At 36.3% G+C, this 27,191-nt stretch overlaps 1 protein-coding gene across 2 annotated transcripts in view; it reads left to right on the forward strand.

Annotated features, from left to right (window-relative positions):
- The window catches only part of CDKL5 (cyclin dependent kinase like 5), a 225,304-nt gene that overhangs the window by 79,008 nt on the left and 119,105 nt on the right, over window positions 1-27,191 (forward strand). For both annotated transcript variants that reach the window (XM_032840834.1, XM_032840837.1), the window contains exons 2-3: window positions 1,590-1,813; window positions 5,286-5,320. In XM_032840834.1, the coding sequence (XP_032696725.1) occupies window positions 1,750-1,813; window positions 5,286-5,320 (99 nt within the window). In that variant the 5' untranslated portion in view covers window positions 1,590-1,749. The remainder of the gene's footprint in view (window positions 1-1,589; window positions 1,814-5,285; window positions 5,321-27,191) is intronic.

The following is a 27,191-nucleotide window of genomic DNA, read 5'->3' on the forward strand; positions in this document are numbered from 1 at the left end:
CACTACACACTTACCAATTTTTATTGCTTATAATGAGAACTTTGAAGATCTACTCTCTTAACAACTTTCAAATATATTAATATTATTAACTACAGTCACATGTACATCACTCATAAAAATTAAAAAAAAAAATATTTTTTGTCCTGGTTTAATCCAGTCCAGGATCATACATTGTATTTAGTTAACATGTCTCCTAATCTTCTTTTGTGGAACAGTTACTTGGTTCCTTGTCCTTTATAACCTAGACATTTTTAAAGAATACAGGTCAGTTACTTAGTAGAATGTCCCTCAGTTCGGGCTTGTCTGTTTTACCTTTTTGGAAGGACTGCCACAGAAGTGATGTGTTGTATCCTATCAGGAGGTTTATGATGTTGACTTATTCTATTATTGACGATGTTAGCTTTGATCACTTAATTAAGGTGGTATCTGGCAGGATTCTTCACTATGAAATTACTATTTTTCCCTTTGTAATTCGCGGGTATTTTGTAGTGGAGCTACTTTGAGACTAGATAATATCCTGTTTTCCATCAAACGTTGAACCACTAGTTTCAGCGTATGTTGATGATACTTGCCTGAAATAATTATTACCAGGGTGTTTGCCAAATGGTGATTTTCTAATTCTCACTACATTTATTATTTGGAATTACACTCTCAGAAAGAGCTTTTCCTTCTCCCCTCAGTTATTTATGTAAGTAAGGACTAGTATGCTTTTATTTTATTATGTGGTTTATCATCTACGATTTTCATTTATTTTGTTGTTTAGTTGTTTCTCATTTGACCAGAAGTAACTCAAGCTGATCACCTCTGTCCTTCAGACACGCTCCTGTCATTCTTTGAGCATTACCAGCCTTTCCGGCACCACAGAAGTATATCCTGGGCACATATTGTACTTTTCCTTGCTCTTGCCTGGGAATCAGCCATTTCTCTGAGGAAACTGGTACCTTTTTTTGGTGCACTAGCTGTGGTAATGGGATACTGGAGTGTCATTGCTCCTAGGTCTCCTCCTCAGCAGACAGAGCTAGGGAATATATATATGTGTGTATGTATTTTTACACACATTTATATGTTTCGCATCCCTATATTAAGAACCGAGCTCCTATGGTTAGCTCTGATTCCAAGCCTTCATCCTTTTTCATATTTGTAACTTATTTTTATGAGAATAAGAAGCCAAACTCTTATTATCCACAATGTATTTATTTTTATTTGCTCAGTGTGAGAATGCACATAATTTCATATCTCTGTGTAAAAACAAGTATCTAAGTGTGGTATTTGTTTATAGATAATTTTTTTGTTGTTGTTTTTAGCTTGAGAGAGTATGTAGTTAAAACGTTGTTTTCAAAAGTTACCTGGAGTTAATTCCCACCCTCCCCTTTGGGGTGATGGTTATGTTATTCATTTCAAATACAATTAGGTACATTTGTTTTTGTTCCATTTTGGGTTCTTCTCTCTTATTATCATTTTTTTCTTTTCTTTCTTTTTTTTTAGTTTATGAAACATTAACATGATTTTTAAAAAACTGTACAAAACAGTAGTATAGATTATTAGAGTGCTGAATATAAAACTTAGGACTTTTGTGTTTTCTCTTTCAGGGAATCATTTAATACTTCACATTAGAACAAATATGTGAAAGTCCCTGCCAACCTGTGAGAATTTCTTCCTTTGACATTTTGATTCTACTTCACAACGTTCTCTGAAGTTCTTTCTTGATGCCATGTTCTGTGGCTTGCATCAAAAGAGGAGTTTGTCTTCATGAAGATTCCTAACATTGGTAATGTGATGAATAAATTTGAGATCCTTGGGGTTGTAGGTGAAGGTAAGTTTAGCATTCCTTGAGTTTCTGAGTAATGTATATAGTTATACCTACTACTGAAAAAGTTGCAATTCAGATCCTATTAATTTTACCTATATTAATTCAGATATGTGCTTAAGTGAAATACTAAAAATAAAATTGTGCTATTTGGGTTTTATTCAATTTAAAGTTAATATTTTAAAACCCTTTAAAATTTAATAAATCAGATATTTCTTAAGTCTGCCTTCATTTCTTTTTCCTTTTCTTTTCTTTTTTTTTTTTTCTAAAGATTTTATTTTTTTAATGTAATCTCTGCACTGAAGGTGGGGTTCAAACTCATAAGCCCAAGGTCAAGAGTTGCATACTCTTCTGATGAGCCAGCCAGGTTCCCCAGGGCTGCCTTCATTTCATTGTTTTCATCAGCGATTGGGGTTTCTTAGTCTATAATTTTTTGTTACATTTTATTTTTATATCAAGTTTATTTTGGATAACTTAAAATTTATTTGTATAAATTAAATTTCACTTAATACATGGTAAATAAGTGAATAACTTTTCTTTGAGAATGACAAACCACATTTTTATAAATGTTGAAGCACACAACTTGGTTATATTTTAACATTTCTGAAATCAGGATGTGCGTTATAATCCATAGCATGTCATGGTTCAATTGGCAGATCTTTTTCCCCCCAGTAGTACATGAACTAATGCTTATGATTAACAATATCATTAATTTGATGAAATATGGTCATCCATTTTTCATAAGTCATCCTGATTTTCTGTCTTTTTTTTTTTTTTTTTAGGATTTTATTTATTAGAGCAGGAGAGAGCCCAGGTGGAGTGGGAGAGGGGCGGAGGGAGAAAGAGAAATCAACTCCCCACTGAGCAGGGAGCCCTATGCCTGGGACTTGATCCCAGGACTCTGGGATCATGACTTGAGCAAAGGCAGATGCTTAACCCACTGAGCCACCCAGCCACCCCCTTGATTTTTCCTTCTTAGTAATTTTTGCTTTTGACTTAAGGATAACTTTATGGAGATTTTGAGAAATGATTTTGTTAACAGTGTGTGAGTGATTATAATTATGGTTTTTTAACCCTTTTTTTTTTTTTTTTTGGAGGGGGAAAGGAAGAGGGGCAGAGGGAGAGGGAGAGAGAGACTCTTAAGCAGACTTCACACCCAGCCTGGAGCCCAGTGTGGGCCTTGATCTCACAAACCTGAGATCATGACCTGAGCCAAAATCAAGAGTCAGAGGCATATCTGACTGAGCCACCCAGGAGCCCCTAGCATTTATGACTTTAAAGCAAGTGTTATAAAAATTTTTATTTTATGAATTTTCAAATAAATGTGAATTTTAAAAAGTTTTGAAGATTTACCTGTGAACAGCAAAGCTGTTAATAGATTTTAATATTAAGTAGTTAAACCCTTTTCGAATAAATAGAAACAATTAAAATGGAGTCTGGGGTGACTGGGCCGTGTAGTTGGTTAAGTTCCTGATTCTGGTTTTGGCTCAGGGCTGTGAGATTGTGCCCTGTGCTGAGCATGGAGTCTGCTTGGGATTCTCTCTCCCTTTCCCTCTGTGTGTAACACCCCCCCGCTTCCCCTCCCCCGTACTCTTGTTCTCTCTCTCTCTCTCTCATAAATAAATAAATCTTAAAAACAAATAGAGTCTAATTATTGGGTACTAGCTTTAAGATCTGAAGTTGAAACCATATAAAAAGAATGGATCCTTCTTCCTGTACCAGTCAACTCCTTTTCCTTTTCTTCATTGATAATAATTATATAAATAAAATTCATTGTTTTTGTTTTAGTAATTTCTTTTTAAAAAGATTTTATTTATTTATTTATTAGAGAAAGAGAGAGAAAGAACACAGAGGGAGAGTGAGAGGGAGAAGCAGACTCTCTGCTGAACAGAGTCTGATGTGGGGCTCAAACCTGAACTGAAGGCAGATGCTTAACTGACTTAGCCACCCTGGCACCCCAGTAAAATTCATTCTTGATGTCTTGTCTACTGTGTTATATAGCTACCTTTTTTGTATGTTTTTTTCCAAAGTGTTATAATTAGAAACTAATGCAGTAAAGCTACTGACTGGAGCCAGTCAGCTCATAGGGTGTAACAAGGTTGGAATGTTTCAAATTCTGGGCCCCAGTTTTTCTGGATCACAACCTTGGTTTTCTTAGTATACCTGTAGGTGATCATCTCCTTAGGAATTAGCTCAGATTAACTAAACTACTACACTGTTCTATAAATCAGTGTATGTCAGTTTTAGTTACAGTCAGAACCATCATTGCTATATATTTTTTCTTTGTAAACCACCTTAGATGCTTTTTGGCTAAGAAATACATACAGATTATGGAAATTAAAAACTGTCTAGTAAACTCTGCATTCCTGTAGCCTGGGCAGTGTATTTTTGCTCTGTAGAAAAACTGGCATGAGCAGTTAAATCGGGACTGAAGGATTGCCTGGTGATGATTGTGAAAATAAGTTGGACGGTTGTAGTAGCTGATTCCATCCTGACTATGATAATAAGATTCATCCATCTCCACCAAAGTGAGGGAGACTTGTTCTGGGTCTTTGGATTCTGTTTGAGACACATTTCCCAATTTCATCTGTCTGAAGTTTGCTTGTCATAGATGTATGCAGACCTTGCCTGTCAATGTTCTTGACATTTCTACAAACCTCAAGTTATCATACATTACATTTAAGTTTGCTAATTAGGTTGTCACAATATGACTCTAACCTCAGTTTCCTGGGTATCTTGCTGTCAACTCTGTTCTGCCTCTAAAGAAGTAGTTTTCTGGCTAGGGAAGAGGATTAGTAACCCAAACTGTATTGATGAATGTCATCAGAGTATACCAAGGAAAGTGGAAGTGCTTGGCTATAAATGGCCAGAGAGCCTTGGACTACTTATGGTCTGTGCCCTTGCTTGTACCGAGATTTTATGGCAAAAATGTAGCAACTCCTACAGGTTACTAAATTGGAATGCTTAGGCCTATATTATTTTGCCTGTCAGGAAAGAGATTCCAGTATTCTGGAAGAGGTCTTAAATGTCTCCTAGGAGTGAGAACATACTTGGTAGGCTTGGTACCTGAGCTTACTATTGGGAGACAATTAGCTTTTAAATTTTAAGTTTTCTACAATCTTTTGAGTTTTTTTTTTTTTTTCATTTACTCTTAAAGTTCTTATGTCCAAATATTATCTCCAGTAGTTTTAAGCTTAAATTTTAAATCTTTCAAGTGACGTTTTCACTAAAAAGAGAAACATTTAAAGATACTTGTTGGGTAAATGAGTTGCTTATACTCATTTTATGAAAAATATATACTAATATCCACATTTTGTTTATGTGTGGCTCATTGCATTGTCACTGGAGAGTATTGTCATTTTAGGAATCATTATTATATCATACACTGATAACCAATATAAGTATAATAGAACTTTTATTTCTCTAAGAGCTATAGTTTGTATATGTGCCCCTAATTTTTTATTTCTTTTTGTTGTAGGAGCCTATGGAGTTGTACTTAAATGCAGACACAAGGCAAGTACATGGTTTTTAACAAGAAAATAATGTATATGTTTAACTGTTTAGAAACTAATGTATTGCTCTGTGTATGTGGGCATATAATTAAAACTGTTTGGCTATGATAATGATAATAAAGTAGAATGAACATGTGAACCCAGAAAAAGACTACTTTTGGACAAGCTTTCTCATGATTAGGTAGTCATTAGTTATTTGAAATCATATGCTGTTTTTTCTCAGTTGACCTATGTTTATAGGTGAAAAGCTTCCTAATGGGAAGAGAGAAAAGATGATATAGAAGAAATCAAGGTAGTGACAGATTTATGTTCAAGTTACTTATGAGAAAGGAGTTTCATTCAGTCATTATTTTTCACATAGACCCAATAACTTACAATCTTTGGTAGATCTGAATCCACATTTTGAAAGGTAGTGGATAGGTGTTTGGTTATGAAATAGGGCTTCAGATAATAGTGTATGATTATCATTATTGGTTATAGTTGATCACCCTTGAGTAGCTTTGAAATTGATCTTACTATATAGATTATTTGACTATTCTACTAATCACTAGTTATTCAGGGAAGTTCTTTCAAGATTCCCATAGCTGTTGCTCAGTGATAAGCATGTTTGACTCAGGGACTAACTTTAAGGTGGCAAGTATTGCAGCTGTAACAGTTTTAAATGTTAGGTTAAATATTTACTTGTTATGGTATATTTAGTCTGAGTATTAGTATCTGGCCTCATGCTATTTTGTTTATAATTTTGTTAAGACCAAAGGTTAAAGTTTCTTGTGATATTTTCTAATGGAATTCCTTATGTCTGAAAGGAGTTTAAAAATTTAGCCCAGGTCATAATTTAAACTCTCAAATCTATCTATCATAACATATATGTGTGTGTACATACGCATAAATAAAGAAGATACCATTTTTATGTTTATTTTTTTCTTTCCTGCTGTACAAAATAGTATGTTTTAGATGTAAGGTTTCATGACAGTTGATGTATTTTTGGGTTTTAGATCATAATTTTCTTAATTCAATGAATTTCCTGTTAAAATTGGGTGTTCAAAGTATCTTATGTTGGTAATAGTTATCTGAAGATCTCGGCCAGTAAATCCTCAAAAAATGGTTTGTATAGTGTGGTTATTGATTTAAGATGATTAAGAATTTAAAAAGATAAATTAAACATACTCAAAATAAATTTAGGAACTTGAATACCTTGTTAAGAAATATTACTGCAGTTGGAAATTAAACAAATGAAAAGCTCTCTAATGAATTTCTATACTGTTAATGAGTTGCCTTGAGTTATAATAAATTTCTGAAACTTTAAAAAAATAAAATTCCTCAGTGGATACTACTCAGGGGAAATAGGTTGTTAAATTTGACTCTTTCAAAAAACACAACACTTCCTTTTATACCATGGCTCTGTTTATGCAGTATAATAAATGGATGCTTCAGTTCTTAATCTTTGAGTTTTAAAGTTGAAAAATTTCTGATAATAATGCAAATCTTCCAACAGTGTTCTCTCAGTCTTGTCCCACTTCTTCCTATCACTGTTTCCCCATACTTTTTTTTTTTTAACCTTATCTAAGCTCTCTTTCTGCCTTTTATGTAAACATAAGTCTTATTAGCTGAATATATTGTTTTTATCTTTCCATGTGTCTGGCAAATATATATTTGTTACCTGTACCTGGTTCTCATAATGCACACTGTTAGTCCCGGTAAGATGGGCCTATAATAAAAGTAGATGAGAGCAGGTATCTCTGCTCTTGGGAAACCAACTCTAAATGTGAACTCTGATTCCTTGGGCAGTTTTAGTTAAAAGGATGAATAAACCATAGATTTCTTGCTCTTTTCTGGCTTATGGTCTGAAGAGGTAGAAGGTCAGATACTTGAAAAAATAACCCACGAGATTGCTGCAAATGACATTGCATCTAAAAAATATCTCTTTTACTGCCCTTCACTAAATGAGGGACTCACAGACCAGCTCTCTAAGTATTGTTTCTTTTCCCTTTACATGCATCTGAAAAGATATTGCTGGATGGAAAATGTAAAGCATAAATTAGTGCCTACCTCAGAGTAATAATATAAAACTCTTTTTAGAATCTGCAGCTGTTTAGTCATTACACTTGTTACAGATATATCCTCTTTTCAGCTAGAATCAGAGCTTCAGTCTTTACCGCATTATCTGAAAAGAGAATTTGATGCTTCTAAGTTTTACCCTTTGGGATCAAACAAATGGATTATTATGAAATCTCATGTTATATTTAAAGATGGATATGATCCTCCCTGTTGTACCCATGATATATATATTAAAAAAATCACACCTATATATTTTGCATAGCTTTTAAAGACTTAATGAAATGCTTATAAAAATGTATAAATCAGGTGTGTGTGATTACGTATGTGTAGGTATGTGTGATCAGTTACGCATCAATTTGATCTTTTGGATAAGGTTGGCTGTGGGTGTATATATAATTAAAGAATTCTTAGCACATTATATATTTGAGCAAGTGTGAAATAAAGTTATTGTTTTAAATCGTGTACTGTTGCAAGAAATTTAGAGGTCATGCTTATAAACAAATGTATCTTGTTTATTGTAAACACAGTGTGGTATTGGGCTATTCCAGGCCAAAGACCATATTTCTTAATTTTCTGAAACAAATGCTGCACAACTGAAAAAGAAAAATGTAACTATACTCCTTTTCACAGCTTCTGTTTATTGTATATATGCACATTAGCATATATATGAAAACTCTTAGCAGTAAGTGTTAAGCTACTTATGGCACCTTAGAACCACTCACATTTGGAAGAAGTTCTGGTTTGGACATTTACTTTCCATATATGCATTGCTGGTTCTCTTTTTATTTGCATATCTGCTTTGAAGTTCTTATGCATATTTTACAGCATACTTTTCTTTGCAGAAGCTCAGAGAGGTCATCCTTACAACAAAGTAGGGCAAATGGAATGGAGTGACATAGGGAGATTTGATTAGAACTGGAGACAAAGGTTTGTGCAGTCTGATTGGGAGAGGTTGGGGGGCAATGCTAATTGATCCTAGGACGGGGAAGTGCTGATTCATGTATTTTCTTCCCTGTGGCTATGGTTGACATATGAGAAATTTTTGTTTGTTTTGAAGTGGTAGATGACATATGACATATGCTCTTGGGATAGCTAATTATACAAAGGCATGAAGAATCCAGCATTGGGGTAGAGCCTAGAAGTATTTATTTTTATTTTTATTTTTTTGAGGTTTTATTTATTTAAATTTATTTGTAAAGCAAAGAGCTCAAGCAGGGGGAGCAGGAGAGGGAGAAGTAGGCTCCCTGCTGAGCAAGGAGCCCCATGTGAGGCTCCATCCCAGGACCCTGGGATCATGACCTGAGTCTAAGGCAGACGCTCAACTGACTGAGCCACCCAGGTGCCCCGAGCCTAGAAGTATTTAATAAATAATAAAATTGACTTAAATTATAGAACCAAAAATGAAGACCACTGTAGAGAGCTATTGTAGAGTACCAGGTCCCTGTGGAATGATTAGAGATGATCCTAAGGGTTTATAGTAAACTGAAAAATCATTGCTAATATTTGTATGACTGACAAACTTACAAAGGGTTTGTAAGTTTTAGGGGAGAAATAGTGAGCTTGGCTTTTATAAAAAAAGAATAAAATGGCAGCAAAATACCAAACCCGATAATAAATACCACATATCGAGCATCTAACATATGCCAGCTAACTCTGCTAGATGTTGTCCCTTTACTACTCACAACAGCCCTACTGTTACATCCATATTACAGAGAAGAAAGCAGAGTCATTAGAGAGGTTATGTGTTAGGGCCAAGATTATGCAGCTAAGAAGTGGTGGAACCAGGCTTTATCTGATGCCAGAAATCACTAACTTGAGCATAACTATGAAATGTTATGGACCTTCCAAGAGGGAGTGTAGAGCAGAGTTAAGGGCATGCCTTAAATAGTCCTACTGACAGGAGTGGGAGGCAGACATCTAGAAAGCAAGGAAGAAAGATTTTTAAAAATGTACTCACCAGCAGTGTAAAAATCCATAAAAAGATCCATGATGATAAGGATTGAGGGGTGAGAAGACGCATTTCATTTAATATTGTCATTTATTGATGACCCCTTTAAGTGAAGTGGTACATAGAATGCCAAATTGCAAGAGGTTAAGGAGAGAGCAGGTTGAGAAAATCCAGATTGTGCCCTTTTTCTCTTTTAAGAGTTGAGAAATTGAGAGTAGGAGGAGGAATAGATGTGATTAAATATTCACTAGTCAGGAATACCCGTATTTCCCCCCCACTAAAAGGCATTCTTGGGTTATTAATCACTTATTATGCGTAATGTGTCTTGCTATGAGGGTTCATTTTTAGCAAGCATTATATATTTTGAATTACTGATTTCTGTTTTTCAGATTAATTTTGTTTTCTACCAAAAAGCTGAATGGTGATTTGGTCATTTTTTTTTTAAAGGTTTTATTTATTTGACGCAAAGAGTACAAGTGGGCCGAGCAGCAGGCAGAAGGGAGAGGGACAAGCAGGCTCTCCAGTGAGCAGGGAGCCCGATGTGGGGCTCAATCCCAGGACCCAGGGACCATGACCTGAGCCGAAGACAGATGCTTAAGCGACTGAGCCACCCAGGCGCCCCTGGTTCGGTTATTTTTAAAAATTAAAAAACTGAACTATTTAAAGCAAATACTTGAAGGAAAGGTCAATGAACCATCACCAGTTAAACAGATTGTTTATAGTGTACCTTCTAAAACCATACAGTTATTTTCTACTAAAACAAAATAAATGTTGTTTTAGTTTTTTCCACATTAAATGAAACAAGCCTTAAAATTTTTTTGGATTTAAGTTTTACATGTGAATTGAGCTTTTAAAACAGCTTAAAAGAGATGAATCAACAATGACAAACTTAATATATGGGATTAATTATTTTTTGTCATTACTTTCCTCCTTATTTAAATATAAGTAGGATATGGATTCCTGCTTCTTCTGTACAAAATTTCTACCATTTAGGGATGCCTGGGTGGCTCAGTTGGTTAAGTGTCTGCCTTCACTCAGGTCATGATCCCTGGGTCCTGGGATCGAGCCCCGCACTGGGCTCCTTGCTCAGCAGGGAGCTTGCTTCTCCCTCTCCTTCCGTCCCTGCTTGTACTCTGTGTGTCTCTCTCTCTGTCTCTGGCAAATAAATAAATAAAATCTTTAAAAAAGAATTTCTACTATTTGAAGAAAATTAGAGATAGGCTTAGATTTTTTAATAAAGATTGTAAGCAGCTGGAAATATTTCAGTATTGATTGATTATTTCACTTAATCATTTTTTTAAAGTAATCACACTTTCCTAAATGACTTTAATTTACTGCAGGTTATGGAGATTAACAAGGTGCCATTGTTCAATTGGACTTTGGGTCAGGAACAGATTGTAGGCATTATTGGGGGAAGATATCTTCCGTCTACTCTTAAAGTGGCACTCATAGAACCATTACTTGTGTGTGGGTTCCTCTTTTGACCTACCTTTTCTTGCTGATCCAGTTAATTATTGAACAATTTCTGGAACACTACAAAAGTCTTATCAAAATCATACTTCTTTGTATTATAATATTCTGTATTTCAGATTCTGCTAGTCTTTAAAAATTTATTTTAAATTCAATTAACATATTATTAGTTTCAGAGGTAAAGGTCATCTGTCTTACGTAATACCCAGTGCTCATTACATCATGTGCCCTCCTTAATGTCCATCACCCGGTTACCCCATCCCCCTACCCATCTCCGCTCCAGCAACTCTTCAGTTTATTTCCTGTGGTTAAGAGTTTCTTAAGGTTTGTCTCCCTCTCTGATTTCATCTTATTTTATTTTTTCTTCTCTTCCCCTATGATCCTCTGTTTTGTTTCTTAAATTCCACATGAATGAGATCATATAGTTATCTTTCTCTGATTGACTTATTGCACTCAGCATAATACCCTCTAATTCTTTTTTTTTTTTTTTAGATTTTATTTATTTGACAGACAGAGATCACAAGTAGGCAGAGAGGCAGGCAGAGGGAGAGGGGGAAGCAGGCTCCCCGCTTAGCTGAGGGCCCGACGTGGGGCTCAATCCCAGGACCCTGAGATCATGACCTGAGCTGAAGGCAGAGGCTTAACCCACTGAGCCACCCAGGTGCCCCAATACCTTCTAATTCTATCCATGTTGTTGCAATGGCAAGATTTCTTTTTTGTTGTTGTTGGCTGAGTGGTATTCCATTTGTGTGTGTGTGTGTGTGTGTGTATACTCACACCACATGTTCTTTATTCGTTCATCATTCAGAGGACAGCTGAGCTCTTTCCAGAGTTTGGCTATTGTGGACATTCCTGCTATAAACACTGGGGAGCAGGTGCCCCAGTGTTCAGATTATTACATTTGTATCTTTGGGGTAGATACCCAGTAGTGCAATTGGTGGGTCATAGGATAGCTCTATTTTCAACTTTTTAAGGAATCTCCGGATGGTTTTCTGGAGTGGCTGCACAAGCTTGTATATCCCCCCAATAGTGTAGGAGGGTTCCCCTTTCTCCACATCCTTGCAAATATCTTTTGCTTCCTGAGTGGTTAATTTTAGCCATCTGACTGATGTGAGGTGGTATCTTACTGTGATGTTGATTTGTATTTCCCTGATGCTGAGTGATGTTGAACATTTTTTCATGTGTCTGTGGACCATTTGTGTGTCTTCTTTGGAGAAATGTCTGTTCATGTTTTTGTTCTTTGGGTGTCGAATTTGATAAGGTCTTTATAGAATTTGGGTACTAGCCCTTTATCTGATAAGTCATTTGCAAATATCTTCTCCCATTCTGTCAGTTGTCTTTCGGTTTTGTCGACTGTTTCCTTTGCTGTGCAAAAGCCTTTTATCTTGAAGTCCCAGTGGTTCATTTTTGCCTTTGTTTCCCTTGCCTTTGGAGACCTGTCTAGCAAGAAGTTACTGTGGCCGAGGTCACAGAGGTTGCTGCCTCTTTTCTCCTTTAGGATTTTGATGGATTCCTGCCTCACATGTAGGTCTTTCATCCATTTTGAGTCTATTTTTGTGAGTGGTGTAAGGAAATGGTCCAGTTTCATTCTTTTGCATGTGGCTGTCCCAATTTTCTCAACACCATTTGTTGAAGAGACTGTCTTTTTTCCATTGGACATTCTCTCCTGCTTTGTCAAAGATTAGTTGACCATAGAGTTGAGGGTCCATTTCTGGGATGTCTATTCTGTTCCATTGATCTATGTGTTTGTTTTTGTGCCAGTACCATACTGTCTTGATTACAGCTTTGTAATAAAGCTTGAAGTCCAGAATTGTGATGCCACCAGCTTTGGTTTTCTTTTTCCACATTCCCTTGGGTATTCAGGAGTCTTTTCTGGTTCCATACCAATTTTAGGATAATTTGTTCCAGCTCTGTGAAAAAAGTTGGTGGTATTTTGATAGGGATTACATTGAGTGTATAGATTGCTCTAGGTAGCATAGACATTTTAATAATAGTTGTTCTTCCAATCCATGAGATTGGGACATTTTTTCCATTTCTTTGTGTCTTCCTCAATTTCTTTTTTGAGTGTTCTGTAGTTTTCTGAGTACCAGTCCTTTGCCTCTTTGGTTGGGTTTATTCCTAGGTAGCTTACGGTTTTAGGTGCAATTGTAAATGGGATTGACTCCTAATTTCTCTTTCTTCTGTCTCATTGTTAGTGTATAGGAAGACGACTGATTTCTGTGCATTCATTTTATATCCTGCCATTGCTGAATTCCTGTGAGTTCTAGCAATTTTGGGGTGGAGTCTTTGGGTTTTCCACATGAGTATCATGTCATCTGGGAAGAGTGAGAGTTCTACTTTGCTGACTTAGATTCATTTTATTTCTTTTTGTTGTCTGTTTGCTGAGGCTAGGACTTCTAGTACTTTGTTGAACAGCAGTGGTGATAATGGACATCCCTGCTGTGCTCCTGACCTTAGGAGAAAAGCTCTCAGTGTTTCCCTGTTAAGAATGGTATTTGCTGTGGGCTTTTTGTATATGGGTTTTATGATATTGAGTTATGTTCCCTCTGTTCCTACACTGTGAAGAGCTTTAATCAAGAAAGGAGCTGTACTTTCTCAGTTGCTTTTTCTGCATCTGTTGAGAGGATGGTTCTTGTCCTTTGGTTTATTTATGTAGTGTATCACATTGATTAATTTGCGGGTGTTGAACCACACTTGCAGCCCAGGAATAAATCTCACTTGGTTTTGGTGAATCATCCTTTTAATGTACTGTTGGATCCTATTGACTGGTACTTTGGTGAGAATTTTTGCATCCATGTTCATCAGGGATATTGATGTATGATTCTCCTTTTTTTGATTAGGTCTTTGTCTGGTTTTGGGATCAAGGTATTGCTGGCCTCACAGAATGAGTTTGGAAGTTTTCCTTCCATTTCTATTTCTTTAAATAGCTTCAAAAGAATAGGTATTAATTCTTCTGTAAATGTTTCGTAGAATTCCCATGGGAAGCCATTTGGCCCTGGGCTCTTGTTCGTTGGAAAATTTTTGATTGCTGGTTATGGGGGTCTGTTCAGGTTTTATATTTCTTCCTGTTTCAGTTTTGGTAGTTTATATGTCTCTAGGAATGCATCCATTTCTTCCAGATGGCCTAATTTGTTGGCATATATTGCTCATGATATGTACTCATAATCATTTCTTTTTCTTCAGTGTTGTTTCTGATCTCTCCTTTTTCATTCATGATTTTATTAATTTGGTTCCTTTCTCTTTTCTTTTTGATAAATATGGCCAGGGGTTTATCAATTATTAATTCTTTCAAGGATCCAGCTCTTTGTTTCGTTGATCTGTTCTACTATTCTCTTGGTTTCTGTTTTATTGATTTTTGCTCTAATCCTTACTGTTTCTCTTCTGCTGGGTTTAGGCTTTATTTGCTGTTCTTTCTCCAGCTTCTTTAGGTTATAAGGTTAGGTTGTGTATTTGAGACCTTTCTTGTTTCTTGAGAAAGGCTTGTATTGCTATATACCTCCCCATTAGGCCCACCTTTACTATATCCCAAAGATTTTGAATAGTTGTGTTTTCATTTTCATTTGTTTCCATGAATTTTAAAAATTCTTCAATTTCCTGATTGACCCATTTATTCTTTAGTAGGATGCTCTTTAGCCTCCATGTATTTGAGTTCTTTGCAAATTTCTTCTTGTGATTGAGTTCCAGTTTCAAAGCATTGTGGTCAGAAAATATTCAGGGAATGATCTCAATCTTTTGGTACCGGTTGAGACCTGATTTTTGATCTTTTCATGTGATCTCTTCTGGAGAATGTTCCATGTGCACTTGAGAAGAATGTGTATTCTTTTGCTTTGGGATGGAATGTTCTGAATGTATCTGTGATGTCCATCTGGTCCAGTGTGTCATTCAAAGCCCTTATTTCCTTGTTGATCTTCTGCTTAGATGATCTGTCCGTTGCAGTGAGGGAGCTGTTAAAGTCCTATACTCTTACTGTCTCTTATTATATTATCAGTATTTTTTTTTTAAATTTTGTTATTAATTGGCTCATATAATTGGCTGCTCCCTTGTTAGGGGTATCAGTATTTACACTTGTTAGATCTTCTTGTTGGATAGACCCTTTAATTATGATATAGCGTCCTTCCTCATCTTTTAATACAATCTTTGGTTTAAAATCTAATTTGTCTGATATGAGGATTGCCACCCTAGCTTTCTTTTGATGTCTATTAGTATGATAAATGGTTTTCCACCCTCTCACTTTCAATCTGGAGGTGTCTTTGTGTCTAAAATGTGTCTCTTGCAGATAGCATATCTATGGGTCTTACTTTTTTATCCAATCTAATATCATCTTTTGACTGGGGCGTTAAGCCCATTTACATTCAGAGTAACTATTGAAAGATATGAATTTGGTGCCATTGTATTGCCTATAAAGTGACTGTTACTGTATATTGTCTCTGTTCCTTCCTGGTCTATGTTATTTTTAGGCTCTCTCTTTGATTAGAGGATCCCTTTCAATATTTCTTGTAGGGCTGGTTTGGTGATTTCAAATTCTTTTAGTTTCTGTTTGTCCTGGAAGCTTTTTTTTTTTATCACTTCTTCTATTTTGAATGTCGTCCTGGCTGGGTAAAGTATGCTTGGCTGCATGTTTTTCACATTTAGCACCCTGATTACATCATGCCAGTCCTTTCTGGCCTGCAGTGTCTGTGTGGATAGGTCTGCTAATCTAATATTTATACCTTATAGGTTACAGACCTCTTGTCCTGAGCTGCTTTCAGGATTTTCTCTTTGTTTCTGAGATTTGCAAGTTTCACTATTACATCTCAGGGTGTTCACCTATTTTTATTGATTTTGAGGGGAGCTTCTCTGTGCGTCTTGGACTTTGATGTGTGTTTCCTTCTCCAGATTAGGGGAATTCTCTGCTATGATTTGCTCCAGTATACCTTCTGCTCCTCTCTTTCTTTCCTCTTCTTCTGGAGTCCCAGTTGTTTTAATATCATTATGCTTTATTATATTACTTAGCTCTCAAATTCTTCCCTCGTGATCCAGTAGTTGTTTATCTCTCTTTGTCTCAGCTTCTTTATTCTACACCATTTTGTCTTTTATATCACTAATTCTCTGTTCTTCTTCATTTATCATATAAGAGCCTCATTAATATCCTTTTTTATTACATCTCATTAATATCCTTTAAGATATCCTTTTGGTATCTACTTTAGTTCTTTGATTTCCTCACAAAGGGATTCTCTAGTGTCTTCTATGCTTTTTTCAAGCCCAGCTCTTATCTTTATAATCATTATTCTTAACTGTAGTGCCAACATTTTACTTATATGTATTGATTAGGTCCCTGACAATCAGTACTACTTCTTGTTTTCTTTTTTTGAGATGAGTTTTTCTGTTTTATTATTCTGTTCAAAGAATAGATGAGTGAGAGAATGAAATACTAAAATGGCAACAACGACCCCAGAAAAATATACACTAAACAAAGTAGAAGAGACCTGAAACTGGAAAAAAAAAATTAAAAAAATTTAAAAAAAAAGAGGGAATAATCAGACAGGTGAACAGATAGAGGAATACACTGGATTCCTTGTGTATTTTGGTCAGTTTGTTAGAAAACTAAATCTCAAAATTGTAAAGAAAGAAAAACATATATGTACAAAAATAAAATTAATTACACTGAAAGGATAGAATATAACTAATGATGAAAATTAAAAGATTAGAAAGAACAGTTGATAAAATAAAAAGTTGTTTGGAAGTGAAAGAGAAAAAAAATAAAATTGAAAGACTAAAGAATCCTGGGGGGAAAGAAACCCATGAATTTCCATATACTGTTTTTACCTAATGCTGGAGTTTTGCAATTCTATGTGATTGGTAAATTTGGTCTTAGCAGGACGTTCTTACTGATCATCTGGGGGAGGAGCCTGTTGCACTGATTCTCCAGTGTCTTTGCCCCAGGTGGAATTGCACCACCCTTGCCAGGGGCCAAATGAACTAATCTGCTAAGGATTATTCTGTGTTTCTTCTGTTCCTTGAAGGTTTTCTACAGCACTTAAGAGGATGAGAATGAAAATGTCTGTCTCCCAGTCTCCAGCCCCAGAGCAGAGACAGCTTGGGGCCCCACTCCTCAGTGCACCCCCGGGGAAAAGCAGTCAATCACTCCTGTGCTCCTGGTCTCTGTCTATACTCCATGCTCACCCAGGCTGCGTCTGAGTGTTTCTGTCTCAGACACACAACCCTGTTTAGAGGCTCCAAACCCTTCAGGCTCCTGCAGCTTGCACCCACGCTGCTCCTCCCAGGGGAGGGAGGGGAGGGTTTCGTGGCAGTTCTGCTGCTTGCTGGGCCCCTGCTGGGGGGAGGAGTTGCCTGACTCTGCCATGGTTTGAGGTATATGGTAACTCCTAGCTGAGAGCGCACTGCTGGGCTCACTGATTGCAGCTGTCTTTCTTGTTCTGATGCCTGGGAACTCAGGCACCCCCGGTCTTCCCATGACCCGGAGGATCCTGAGACCACACTGTCCCCCCTAGGATTCTGCCCCGCTTCACTACCTGAGCACCTTTCAGGCAGGGGCATCCCTCAGTAGAGTGGACTTCTGAAAGTTAAGATTTTGTGTTCTGCTGCCGGCTGATGGTGGCTCCCCTACTCCCAACTCCCTGCCCCACAGTGTATCTTTACATATATCGCCTGGGATTGACTTCTGTGCACCTCCTACCTTGCAGAAAGTGGTCACTTTTCTTTTTGTAGAGCTGCAGGTATTCTTTTCTTAGATCTCTGGTTGAGTTCTTAGGTTTTCAGAATGATTTGATCGGTATCCAGCTGAATTCCTTGGACCAGATGAAACTAACATCTCCTACTCCTCCACCATCTTGGACTCAGCTCTCTGCTAGTGTTTTAATATAGAGCAAACTACATATGTTTCTGTCATCTTATTATCAATTAAAGGAAAAATGACTAATGAGGTAAAATCCCTAAATCAATTAAAGGAATAATGGTTCATATGTCAATTTACAGGGGAGTCTAACTTCTTCAGGCAAATAAAATAATTTTGTGTTTTTACCAGCTTCATGGTTACCTTAGATCATCCTAATCTAGATTTGTTTTGTTTGTTTGGTTGGTTTTTAGTAAATGAGATAAAGAAATGGTCATGTTAGAGCTGGCTGGCAGTAACTCTGCATGCATTGTGTACAGAGAAGACTATCTTCTGTACCTTCTCACAGTGACTCAATTCCTAAATGATTTGTCCCTCCCTCCCCCACACACTCCTCTGTCCCCTTCTAGAGGATGAGTTGGCAGGGACACTACATGGATTTTAAAGTCTTCTTTTCCGCTAATCAGAAAAACATAATTAGTTCAAAGAAAAGAACATTCTATACCTTTTTCAGATGAGTAATTTCATTAGTCTTTGTTAAATGTCTATGCTTAAGGGATTTACAGTAGCTCTTTAATGCATCTTCCTTTCAAAACTTCAGGAGCAAAAATGAAAGCAAATCATTTTTTTACATAGGCCTGAGTTATGTATTCACTGGTAATACAAGAAAAGGAACTAATCAACAAATGCCCAGATGGTGGGATACTTTTAAGTCGTTAAGCATAACTGTCAGTTGTTGAAAGCAGTAACTGGAAAGTAGTGCACAATGATCTATTTTTATATAAATAGTAATCCAATCCTGAAATACTATTAGAAGCTATCTATAGTTGATATTCGACAATGCTTTTGAGCTTGACTCATTCCTAATTTAAAGGTTTGTTTCATATGTTAAAGCTTTTTAATTTTAAAATATCAAAAAATTTTGGACCTTCTGTACTTAAAGTACTGTTCTAGACGAGGCATTATAAAGTACAATTCAACCAAATATCTGCTCAAGCAAAATCTATTGAGTGCCCACAAAATGTCAGGTACTCTGCCTGGCCCTGGCTCTGTAGAAGTCAATAAGTAATTCCTATTTTTGAGGAATTTAGCCTAGCATGTATAAATCAACAAATGTAAGATCCTGTTTTCTTTTATCAGGAAGCTTAACACATAGCTTGGGGGAGGTAAATTTGATAGAAGATTGTAGTTGAAATGATAATGTGAAACCTTTTCCATTTTATCAATAAATTCTTCATGAAAGTCTAACTGAGGAAAATACTCATGTCAGTACTAAAGGAAAAACAAGTATTTCCCAAACCCCATAATGGCATAGGAGTTGTTTTCCACCTTCCATCTTTTGGCTATCATGAATAATGCCTCTGCGAACTTTTGTGTACAAGTTTGGTTGAGTTCCTGTTTTCAGTTCTTTGTGGGTTTATACCTAAGAGCGGAAGTGATAGGTAATATGGGAGTTCTATGTTCAACTTTTTGAGGAACCACAAAACTGTTTTTCCATAGCAGCTGTACCACTTTACATTCCTGCCAGCAATGTACAAGGGTTTCAATTTCTCCATATCCTTGCTAATACTTGTTTCCTTATTTCTTTTTGTTGTGGCCATCCTAGTGACATAAAGTAGTAGTATATTGTGTATTTGATTTGCATGTCTATAATGATTAGTGATGTTGAGCATCTTTTCTTGTGCTTGTTGGCCATTTGCATATCTCCTTTGGAAAAATGTCTATTTAAGTCCTTTGCCCATTTTTAAAAATTTAAATTCAAGTTAGTTAACATATAGTATAGTATTGGTTTCCAGAGTAGAATTTAGTGATTCATCATTTACATTGAACACCCATTGCTCATCCCAACGTGTGCCCTCTTTAATACCCATCATCCATTTAGCCCACCCCCCCCGCCCATTTTTTAATTGGGTTGCTTTTATTGTTGAGTTGTGAGAATTCTTTATGTATTTCGGATATAAGTCCTTTATCAGATACAGGGTTTGCAAACATTTTTTCTCATTCTGTAGGTTGTCTGTTCACCTTCTTGATAATGTTCTTTGCATAAAAGTTTTTAATTTTGATGAAGTCCGACTTATCGCTTTTTTCTTCTCTTGCTCATGTTTTTGAAACCACTGCCAAATACAAGACCCTAATGGCTTATGCCTTTTTAAAAATTAATGGTATAATTTTAGCTCTTCTATTTAAGTGGTTAAGCCATTTTGAGTTATTTATTTATTTATTTGACAGAGGGATCACAAGTAGGCAGAGAGGCGGGGGGGAGGTGGGGGAAGCAGGCTCGCTACCGAGCAGAGAACCTGATGCGGGGCTTGATCCCAGGACCCTGAGATCATGACGCGAACCGAAGGCAGAGGCTCAACCCACTGAGCCACCCAGGTGCCCCTTTGAGTTAATTTTTATTTGCGGTATGAGATAGGGATCCACTTTCATTCTTTTGGATGTGGATAAGCAATTGTCCCAACATCATTTGTTGGACAGAGTTTTTTCCCTATTTATTGGCGGTGTCACCCTGTTGAAAATAAATTGACCATTACTATATGGGTTTATTTCCAGACTCTCAGTTTTACACCTGTGTTCTATGTGTCTGTCCTTAGGCCAGTGCTACACAGTTTTGATTACTGTGGGTTTGTATTAAGTTTTGAAATCAGTAAGTGTAAATCTACCAACTTTGTTCCCCCCCCCAAAAAAAAACCCAATAAAAAACCCGTTTTAGTTATTGAGGGCCCCTTGTAATTCCATATGAATTTGAGGAGTACCATTCCCATTTCTGAAAAAAAGGCCATTGGAATTTTGATAGGAAGGACACTGAATCTGTGGATGACTTTGCATATTGTTACCTTACCAATATAAATTTTTCTAATCCATGAACGTAGGACCTTCCATTTACTTAAGTCATCTTTAACTTCTTTCATCAATACTTCTGTAGTTTTCAATGTGTTCATCTTTTACTTGCTTGGTTTGATTTATTCCTAGGTATTTATTCATTTGGATGTTCTTGTAAATGGAATTGCTTTCTTAATTTCCATTTTGGATCATCAGTTGCTAGTGTAAAGAAATACTACTGATTTTTTAAATCATAAAATATGTATAACAATTTATCATTTTAACCATTTTTAAGTGTACAGTTCAGTGTCATCAACTGTATTCACAATATTGTGTTATCTGTCACCTGTATATTTCCAATTTTCCTTATCATCCCAAAAGAAACCATAGCAGTTAAGCAATAACTCCCCTATTCCCACTTATCCCCAACCCCTAGTAACTTCTGATCTACTTTCTTTCTCTACAGTTTTGCCTATTTTAGATATTTCATATAAGTGAAATGATACAATGTTTGTCTTTTTATGTCTGGCTTATACTAGCATGATGTTTTTAAGGTTTGTTTATATTCTGTGTATCAAAACTTCATTCTTTTTATAGCTGAATAATTTTCCTTTGTATGTATATACCACATTTTGTTTATCCATTCATTTGTTGGTGAACAGTTCCGTTGTTCCCACTTTTGGCTAATGTGAATAATGCTACTATGAACACTCACAGACAAATATCTTGAGTCCTTGCTCTTAATTCCTTTGTTTATATACCTAGGAGTAGAATTGCTGGGTCATATGGTAACATTTTGTGGACTATTGGCTATTGTATTTTGATTTTTTATCCTGGAACTTTGGTGAATTTGTTTGTTAGCTCTAATATATGGATTCTTTAGGATTTTCTCTATGTATAATTACATCATCTATGGATGAGAATAGTTTTATTCCTTCCTTTTTAATTTGGACACCTTTTATATCTTTGTTTTGCCTTGTTGTTCTAGTTCGAATTTCCAGTATAATGTTATTAAGTGGCAAAAGCAGGTATCTTTGTCTTGTTCTTGAACTTGGGGGGAGAAGCCTTTCATTTTCTTACCATCGAGTATGCATGGCGTTAGCTACGGGTTTTTCATGAATGTCTTTTATCAGGTTGAGAAGTTGCCTTCTATTTGTTGTCTGCTTGTTCATCATGGATACTGTATGTGAGGTAAGGTAGGTGGGCAGTTTAAAATGCATATCATGCTCATATCACAAAGTAGCTATTTCCTTTATCAAGTCTTTCCCTGGTTGTTTTTAGTTTTTGAGTAGTTGAAGAGTTCTAGAAAAGTTGACTCTAACACTTTTTGCCAGCTTATTATCTGTTTTTATCGAGTCCTAGATTTCCTTATTTTGCCATTTTCAGTGACTCAGGAGATATGTATTTTGCACATATTTTCATCAGTCTGTAGCATGTCTTTTCTTTCTGTTAACAGTGACTTTAGCAGAGCAGAAAATTTTAATTTTAATGATACCCAGTGTACCAGTTGTTTTGTGTGTGTACGGATTATTATCCTTTTGGTGTTGTATCTAAAAACTCATCACCAAAGTCAAGAGTCGCCTAGATTTTCTAGGTTATCTTTTAGAAGTTTTGTAGTTTTGTATCTAGGTCTATGATCCACTTTGAGTTAGGTTTTGTTAAACTTAAAAGGTTTGTATCTAGATCCTTTATTTTGTGTATGGGTGTTCAGTACCATTTGTTGAAAAGGCCTTTTTCCCCATTGGATTGCCTCTGTTTCTTTGTCAAAGATCGGCTGTGTTTGTTTTGGGTCTATTTTGGGGCTCTTTTCTGTTTCACAAAATAGCTTACTGGGATTGGAATCCCACTGAATCTATAGATCAAGTTGAGAAGAACTGACATCTTAATACTGAGTTTTCTAATCCACGAATGCAAAGTATTTCTCTATTTATTTAAATCTTTGATTTCTTTCAACATAGCTGTGTGGATTTTTGTGTACAGATCTTGGAAAAATTGTGTTAGATTTATACTTCAGTACTTTTTTGTGTGTGTGATAATGTGAGTGGTATTTTGGAAAATTTTTGGAAATTTTTTTCCAATTATTCATTGCTGGTATATGGGAAAGCAGTTGATTTTTGTATATTATCCTTGTAAGTTGTGATCTAGATAGAATTGCTTATTAGTTCAGGAGTTTTTGTTTTTGTTTTTGTTTTTTTTTTGAGATTATCTTCTGGAAAATCCTGTCATCTGTGAACAAAATTTTATTTTTTTCCCAATCTATATCCCTTTTATTTCCTTTTCTTGTCTTATTGTGTTAGTTATGACTTGCAGTAAAATGTTGAATAAAAGTGGCAAGAGGGGTTATTCTTAACTTGTTTCTGAGCTTAGTGGGAAGGCATGCAGTTTCTTACCATTAAGAATGATGTTAACTGTAGGTTTTTTTGTAGACGTTTTTTATTAAATTGAGGACATTCTCTCTATACCTAGATTAGTAAGAGATTTTATCACAAGTGGGTGTTGGGTTTTGTCAGTGCTTTTCTGCATCAATGGCTATGATGAAACAATGTTTCTATTTTAGCCCACTGATGATGGCAGATTACATGAATTGATTTTAGAATGTTGAACCAGCGTTGCACACCTGGGACAAATCCCATATTGTCACGATGTGTCCTTCTTTTTATACATTGCTGTATTTTCTTTGCTAATATTTGTTGAGGATTTCTGCATCTTTGTTCCTGAGAAATATTTGTCTGTAGTTTACCTTTCTTTTAATGAGTTTATCTGGTTTTGGTATTAAGGTAATAGTGGCCTCATAGAGTGAGTTAAGAATTGTTCCTCCACTTCTGGAAGGAAGAGATTTTTCTGGAAGAGATTGTACAGAATTGGTAATCTCTCCTTAAATGTTTAACAGTTACCAATGAAACAGTCTGGGTGTGGGGCTTTTTGTTTTATAAGGTTATTGATTTTCTTCCACATATATAGGCCTATTCTGATTATCTGTTATTCCTTGTGTACATTTTGATACTTTGTATCTTTCAAGGAATTGGTCCATTTACCTAAGTTACCAAATTGATAGGCATAGATATGTTCATAATATTCCTTTATGATCCTTTTAATGTCCATGTGATTGGTAGTGATGACTCTTCTTTCATTTCTGATACTAATAATTTGTGTCTTTTTCTTGGTTAGCCTGGCTAGAGGTTTATCAATTTTACTGATCTTTTAAAAGAGCCAGCTTTTGTTTTCATTGATTTTTCTTTTTTTTTTTTTTAAGATTTTATTTATTTATTTGACACAGAGAGAGAGATCACAAGTAGGCAGAGAGGCAGGCAGAGAGAGGGGGGGAAGCAGGCGCCCTGCTGATCAGAGAGCCCGATGTGGGGCTCAATCCCAGGACCCTGGGATAGTGACCTGAGCCAAAGGCAGAGGCTTACCCACTGAGCCACCCAGGAGCCCCGATTTTCATTGATTTTTCACTGGTGAATTCCTGTGTTCAATTTCATTGATTACTTCTGTAAAGTTTATTATTATTTTCTTCCTGTTTTAGGCTTAAGTTATCCCTCTTTGTCTTATTTCCTAAGATAGAAGCTTAATTACTGATTTTATTTTTTTTAACTTTATTTTTTTAGTTAATGATTTTAGGTCTGTTCTCTTTTCTCAGGTATGCATCCCGCGCTATAAACTTTTTCCCTATACACAGCTTTTGCGGCATCACACGATTTTGTACTGTCATTTTCATTTAGTTCAAAGTATTTTTACATTTCTAAAGATTTATTCTTTTGACTTGTGTGCTATTTTTTAATTTTTGTTTTTTTAAGTAAGCTTTATGTCCAATGTGGGGCTTGTATGCATGACCCCAAGATCAAGAGTTGCATGCTTCATTGATTGAGGCAGCCAGGCGCCCCTGATTCGTGTTATTTAGAAGTGTCTTGCTTAATCTCCAAATATTTTTGAGATTTTTCGGCTTTATGTTCTTGATCTCTAGTTTAATTCCATTGGTTTTGAGCATGCACTTTATTTATTGAGAGCGAGTGAGCACCAGAGCAGTGGGGAAGAGGGGCAGAGGGAGAAGGAGAGAGAATCCCAAGCAGGCTCCATGACCCTGAGATCATGACCTGAGCTGAAATCAAGAGTTGGATGCTTAACTGACTCAGTCACCTAGGCGCTCCATGAGAGTATACATTGTATGATTTTTATGCTTAAAAATCTGTTATGTTTTATGGCCCAGAATTTGGTCTACCTTGAGGAATACTCCATGTAAACTTGAGAAGAATATGTATTGTGCTTAGAAGAAGTATTACATAAATGTCTAGTAGATCTACTTAGTTGATGGTGCTTTTCAGTTCACCTATAGCCTTAGTCAGTTTTTCTTTTTCTTTTTCTTTTCTTTTTTTTTTTAACCCGTAGGATGTGTCAGTGACTGAAAGGGGTGGGTGTTGAAGTCTCTACCTATAATGTTGCATTTGTCTATTTCTCCTTGAAGTTCTATCTATATTTATCTCAAGTATTTTGGTGCTCTTTTGTTTGGTGCCTGCATATTAAGGATAGTTAGGTCTTCTTGAAGAATGTATCATTTTGTAATGTCCCTCTTTATTCCTGATGATTGTCTTGGTTCTGAACTCTGCTTTGTCTAAAATTGATATAGCTACTCCAGCTTTCTTTAGATTAGTGTTAATGTGGTATACCTTTTTGTATCCCTTTGCTTTTAAGCTGTTTGCATCTTTTTATTTTAAGTGGTTTTAGAAACCCATTTTTATAGGGACATCTGGATGACTCAGTCAGTTAAGCCACCAACACTTGATTTCTATTCAGGGCATGATCTTGGGATTGTGGGATTGATGCCCGCATTGGGCTCTACATTGAGTGTGGAGCCTGTATAAGATCTCTCTCTCCCTCACTCTCTGCCCCCTCTGTCCCCTGCTTATACACCTGCATGCTCTCTTTTTAAAGCCATTTGCATTTGTAATGATTTTAACGTGATTATTAATATGATTGGGTTAATATGAACCCTTTTTACTTTTGTAACTTTTGTATTTGTTACATTTTAAAATTATTTTTATTTATTTATTTAATTTGTTTATTTAAAAGATCTTATTTACTCATTTGAAAGAGAGAAAGAGTGCATAAGCAAGGGGAGTGGCAGGCAGAGGGAGAGGGAGAAGCGGGCTCCCCACTGAGCAGAGAGCTGGATGTGGGGCTTGATCCCAGAACCCTGGGATCATGACCTGAGCCTAAGGCAGAGACTTAACCGACTGAGCCACCCAGGTGCTCCATTACACTTTTTTAAAAAGATGATTTATTTGCAAGAGAGCATGTGGGGAGGGAGGGGCAGAAGAAGAGGGAGAAAGAGAATCTTAAGCAGACTTCCTGCAGAGGGCAGAGCCCAGTGCAATGTGGGACCCAATCCCAGGATCCTGAGATCATGATCTGGGCCCAAATCGAGTTGGACGCTCAACCAGTTGAGCCATCCAGATTCCCTCATTTTTTCTTTTCTTTTTTTTTTTGGACGGGGGAGCTAATCCCTGCACCCAATGTAGGGCTCCAATTTATGACCCTGAAATCAAGGGGTTATAAGCCGGCCAGGCCTCCACTTCCCTCCCCTTTTTTTCCTCTTTAAACAAAAATACTCCCCTCTTTTTCTTCCTTTTGATTTTAATTGACCATTTTATAAGATTTTGTTTTCTGTCCTGTCTTAGTATGTCCATTATACTTCTTTAAAAAAGATTTTTAGTCATTGCTCTAGAGTTTACTGCATATATTTACAACTTATCTAAGTCCACCATCAGATAAATGTATTCTGCTTTGTAGGCACTGCACGTATGTTAAACTAGAATTTTCCCAGTTCCTTCTTCCCATCCTCCTTGTAACATTGCTGTCACTCATTTTACTTATCCATATGCTGTAATCAATGAATACATTGTTACTCCTGTTACTTTGAGTGATTATCTGTTAATTAAGAATAAGAAAAACAGATTTTGCCTTCATTTATTCCTTCTCCGGTGCTCTTATTTTGTGTAGATCTGAGTTTCTGACCTCTATGGTTTTCCTTTCCTAAAGAACTTTTGAAAACAGTTCTTACTACCTGCTCTACTGTTAAAATATTCCCTCAGTTTTTGTTTATCTGAAAAGGTATTTCTCCTTTACTTTTGAAGGATAATTTCACTGAATACTTTGTAGGTTGGTGGGGTTTTTTCCCCCAACACTTTAAATATTTTACTTCATGGCTTCCAGAAAAAGCTGGATGTATTTCCTGTCCTTGTTCTCTGTAGGTAAGATACATTTTCTCCCTGGTTGATTTCATGATTTTATATCTGTTGGTTTTTTGTTTGTTTGTTTTTGGGTTTTTGTTTTGTTTTGTTTTGTTTTGTTTGTTTGTTTGAATATGATGATGTTTAGGTCTAGTTTTTTTGGTGTTTATCTTGCTTCGTCTGCTCTGAGCTTTTTTTTTTTTTTAAGATTTTATTTATTTATTTGACAGAGAGAGATCGCAAGTAGGCAGAGAGAGGCAGGCAGAGAGAGAAGGGGAAGCAGACCCTGGGATCATGACCTGAGCCGAAGGCAGAGGCTTTAACCCACTGAGCCACCCAGGAGCCCTTTTTAGCAGGCTTTTTAATGTTTTTTAAAACCCAGATAGGGGGCGCTTGGGTGGCTCAGTCTGATAAGTATCTTCTGCTTCTCCCACTCCCTCTCCCTCTGCCTGCCACTCCCCCTGCTTGTGCTCTTTCTTTCTCTGTCAAATAAATAAATCTTTTTTTTTTTTTA

This window comes from Lontra canadensis, unplaced genomic scaffold (assembly GCF_010015895.1).
Source record: "Lontra canadensis isolate GAN:19392208 unplaced genomic scaffold, GSC_riverotter_1.0 scaffold116, whole genome shotgun sequence".
Lineage (NCBI taxonomy): Eukaryota > Metazoa > Chordata > Mammalia > Carnivora > Mustelidae > Lontra > Lontra canadensis.